Here is a 5,012-nt window from a genome sequence, read left to right as displayed (position 1 = left end):
CAGCACAGATATCTTGCTCACAGTTAAGGACACTACACAGTATCACCCCCTTTATACATCCCTAAGAGTGCTACAGGTCAAGACATGATCCCCTGCTGTGGATCCTTGAGTCCAACCTGTATCAGCTTCTTCTCTCACTCCTGCAGCTGCCTTTTGAGTTACTGTGATGAGGATCAGGAAAATAGGGTAAATTTTATGAAACATGCTATTCATTTTCACCTTGAACCACTCACAATATACAGTATATGAGGAAAAGATAATCACAAGACATTGTTAAAGGCAGATCCAGAGTCCTCCAGCATCTTTTATTTACCTGCAAATAAGCACTACAACCATAGGTTTCTATTCTTTGTGGGTGAAAGTCTGGCCCAAATGACCTGTTGAATCTCTTGAGTTTGAGACTATTCCCTCTTTTCATGTTTAATAGTGTGGAGAGAGTTGTGAAATAAGCTGCTTCTTCAGAAAACTGTCATTGGTGTTTAAGCAACCTCTCCCGACAAATACAGATTCTCCTTTTCTGCTTTCTTGGGATGTAGAAAAAAGAAATGCAAAAGAGTTTAACTGTTTTAGAGAAAGCAGCAGAATCAGAGGAGATGAGCTTCAGAGCTGGAGAATGCAACCCCAAAAGGCCTTCAGATTATAGAAGGGAAAGTCCTTGCAGCAAGTACTTGCCACCCAAGGAGAGCACAATTTGGAGGAACACAGGTAAAACCCATACTGGATTTCATTTAGATCAGGAGTGTGAACTCTCATTTCTCAGATTGTTAAGGAGAGGGGAGCCTGAGTCTGCGTGTGTTTGATGGATGTGTCTTCAGAAAACGATGTTGGTTCACTGGGGTCAGAGCCTGGGTCCTGCTCACGTGGGCAGTTGTGGTCAACCTCGCATCCACAGTGCTGTGGCTACCTGAGTGACATTTTTTATGAATTCAAAAAAAGAGTAATGCAGTTACAGGGCCATCAAGAAAGATCGCTAAGCAACAAAGGAAAGGTGATTCTGGAATATAAATTTCTGATCAGCTCCTCACTGTAACCTAAATAACCCATGGAGATGTGGAGGTGCATTGGTGTTAGAATGAGAGAGACGTGACCACCTGCATTTATTTTCCTCTCCAGACCAGGAACTTGAAGCAAGCCTGATTTTTATCTCTCTGAAAACATTCATTACATTGTTTTGGATTTTATTTATTTATGTTTTTTAATTGTAACAAATTATCTGTCTGTTCTGTTATAAATTTTTGTATAGAATTGCATGAGCCCATAAAATTTCAATTAATTATTTTTTTAGTAAACTCAGGAGTATTATTTTAAATTAAGTTTCTCATTATTATTTCTATCTTAATGATTGTAGTTTAGGAAAATATTTTGTTCGTGGATTTGTCTCAGTCTCCTTTTTCTGTCTGTTTCATACTCTTCCATTGTGTGTACAGTGACTAACACTCCCCTCTGTCTTCTCTGTTATTTACTGATTTCCAACAATAAATTCTAGTTGTTACTGCCTTGCATACTAGTTTTCTTTTATTTTTTGGCATTTTTCATTGTGCATTTAAGGTTTTATTTCGCTAATATTACAGGAGATCTGATAGATTTATATTTACGTTTTCACATATTATTGTGATATTTTTCCTTAAATTCTATGGATTATTCAAAACCTTTTGATCACATTTTTTACTGGAATATCCATGAGATTTTGTGTTACTCTTCCTTTTTGTTCTTTCTCTCTTTCTTTTGTTGCTTTTGAGTGTGTTTGTTCATTTAATTTTATCTTTTTAAACTACACTAATTGTTTCAGTTCTTTATAATGAATTACAATAAACAATTACAATGATAGACATTTTGATTTAGAATACATCTCTGTCATTGGCTCATCTAAGACTCTTTCTTATTTACTTATTTACCAACACACTCAATCATTAATTCATTTATAACAACATAATAAGCTTCTGTGAACCTACCACACAAAATGTGAGTTCTCTATCATCTCACATGCCTACCTCCCCCCACCAATTCAACCACAATTCTGAATCTTCTAATTGTTATACTTCGACTTTCCTTCCTACAATTCAATTCTTCTATATGTAATTAACAAATAATGTTTGTATACATTTTCTTTCAACTTTATAAAAAAGAAATAGTACTATTGAGATCTAATTTATTAATTTTATTTTGTTCTTATTCCTTTGTGTATTTTCTTTAAGAAATATTTGCCTACCTATATAGTAACAAGATATGTTTTTGTGCTATTTTAGATACTATTATTTTGCATTTCAAATTTAAGTTTAACATTCACTTGTTTCTTATTTTTTTCGGTGGCATGCCAGTATAGGGATTTGAACTCTTGAAGTTGGTGTTACCTGGTGTCACTCTAACAAACTGAGCAAACTGGACAGCACTGTTTATTATTAATTTAGGATTAATAGTTGTATATGTCAAATGTAGATGTAATTCATTTTGATGTCCTATGGATACGCAATTCATACAGAACAATTTATTTTTTTTTCAAAAAACAAATATTCTCTACTACTTTGCAGTGGTGCTTTTCTTGCAAATCATGTGACTTTTTATGTATGAACAAGTTTCTAGACTGTCAAACTCAACAGCTTGTTTGTCTATTCCTTTGCCACCACCATGCTATTTCAATTACTGTTCTTCATTACAGCTTTTGACATTGGGTATTGTCAATCCTCCATCTTTATTCCTATGAATTTTAACATTTTGAAATTCCTTAAATACTTCAGAAAGATATTTTCTATTCAATGAAAATTCTCTTAGTTTGTCTTGAATTAATTTGAGGAGAATTAGCATATTTACATTAGTCAGTTTCCCAATTCATGAACAAGGTCCAACATTCCATGTATTGGGGTCTTCTGTATTTTTTTCTTAGTAACATTCAGTACATTTCTCTCAAGTTTTCTTGCACATATTTTATATAAATTTCATTTTGACATAATGTCAAACCTAGACAAAAATTTAAAAAATAGTATAAGAAATTCTCATATACAATTTACTAATATTCATTTAACATCAACAGGTGACTTTCTAATTCCACATTCTCTTTATATTTATTAATTGGCATCTAGCTACTATCAATGCAAAACAAATCGCCCCAAAATGTAATGGAACATGAAAGATGTAATAATTTTACTATTATCTCCTCATCTCTACATGTTGCCCGGGCTCGCCAAGTTCCTCCTCAGGGTTTCTTTCATGGATGCAATCAGATGGGGTCTGGGACAGGAGTCATCTCAAGGTGGTCAATGCTGGATGTAGGCTGGGTCCTCTGCTGGTGCGGTTAGCCTACCCATTTGGTACATGGCTTCATCTATAATTTTCCTAAGAGTATAATGTATAAATTACACACCCTTTATGACCTCTTATAGCCTTAGAACACAGTGTTAGTTCCACTGTAATCAAATGCTCATTCAGATGTGAGAGGAGAAAACACATATACTGAGCTCAATGGGAAGACTGTCATCATCAGGCAGTTAGAGGAGCCTAGTCTATGGGCAGTCTTCTGAAGGATACTTTGAAGAAAGTGTCAGCAAGTGTATATCCTTGGTCTTAAACAATCCACATTTTTCCCATTTAGAAAACACAATAATATGTGCGTAGAAAAGAGCTAAGAAGATATCTCCATGAGAAAACAGAAGGTAATATTTGAATTTATCCCACTAAAGCAGCAGGGACTTTGTCTTTATTGGTTTTCCTTCAAACAGAGAAGAAATTTAAGTAATTTTTCTCACAAAAGAGGCGTCCACCCTCCCTTTGGCTCTTTCCACACTGCTGCACCCATCAGGGGATTTGCACATTGTCCTCCTAGGAAGGACCTTCCCTTGCAAGTCTGAGATGAAAGCTCAGCTCTAATGTTGCTTTGAATATCAGGACTCCTCAGATCAACATCTCAAATTGAGGTTCCCTGCTCAGCTCCTGGGGCTGCTGATGCTCTGGATCCCTGGTAAGGGTAGAAGAAGATGATGGAGGAGAATGAAGTGGGAGGGTGAGCTCTGGAGCCCACCACTTCCCATGTGTTTTCTGTCCATCTGTGAGATGTGCATGTCTCATCCTCCAGGATGGGGCATGTGATGTTTAGATCTGTGAGAGTGAGCAAGATTGCAGAAGGTGCAAGGACCTGTGCTCTGTGAAAGACTGTGACATGGAAAGAGGGGTCTGGTGCAGGCAATTTCTGGAGCCCCCCTTGTGTCTTGCACCTCTTGGGTTCTTTTTTGAAATTGGATATTTTGGGGGTATAAATTAAAATTACATTCTTGGATAATGATTTATCCTGATATACATTTTGAAAAACATTACTAAATTAGTGTATGATGTTTGTACATAACATTATACTTTTATCTCATGATTTCAGGAATCAGTGGGGATGTTGTGATGACCCAGACTCCCCTCTCCCTGTCCATCATCCCTGGAGACCTGGTCTCCATCTCCTGCAGGGCTAGTCTGAGCCTCCTACATAGTAAAGGAAATACCTATTTTGAATTGTTCCTGCAGAACCCAGGCCAGGCTCCATAGCTCCTGATCTATTTGGTTTCCAACTGGGCCTCTGGAGTCCAAGACAGATTCAGTGGCAGTGGGCCAGGGACAGATTTTACACTGAAGATCAGCAGGGTGGAGGCTGTAGTTGTTGGAGTGTATCACTGCCTGCAACACACACATGCTCTGTCCACGGTGATATAGCCCAGAGCACAAAGCTCTCTGCTTGGTTTGGCCCAGCTGTCCACATCTGTGGCTTATCTACAAGCAGCCCAGCACATTCCCTGAGTCTCTGAAAGAGGAAGATATTGGAGAAATCAGTGGGATAGTTTGCTCCTGGGGGCGCTAGGCCTTGAGTCCCTGAGGCTCACATCAGGAATCACCTGTTGAGGCCCCATCAGGTGCAGCAGCCTAACCTGGCTGCGGGGGCGCACCAAATCCAAGAAGCCAGAGTTTGACAAGGATCCTCTGGCCAGAGTCTGACAAAGTTCCTCTGATTTGGCACGATGTTTTGCAAGGCCTCATCGTGG

General features: G+C 38.1%; 1 gene segment (V, D, J or C); it reads left to right on the top strand.

The window, feature by feature from the left end:
* The first annotated feature begins 593 nt into the window (after nt 1–593).
* On the top strand, nt 594–4,686 carry LOC103608600. The segment is given in 3 exon segments: nt 594–705; nt 4,361–4,465; nt 4,559–4,686. Coding segments are annotated over 3 exon segments (345 nt in total).
* Nucleotides 4,687–5,012: the final 326 nt, after the last annotated feature.

Source organism: Galeopterus variegatus, unplaced genomic scaffold (genome assembly GCF_000696425.1).
Source record: "Galeopterus variegatus unplaced genomic scaffold, G_variegatus-3.0.2 Scaffold8627, whole genome shotgun sequence".
Lineage (NCBI taxonomy): Eukaryota > Metazoa > Chordata > Mammalia > Dermoptera > Cynocephalidae > Galeopterus > Galeopterus variegatus.
This window is presented reverse-complemented; position numbering and strand designations above follow the sequence as displayed.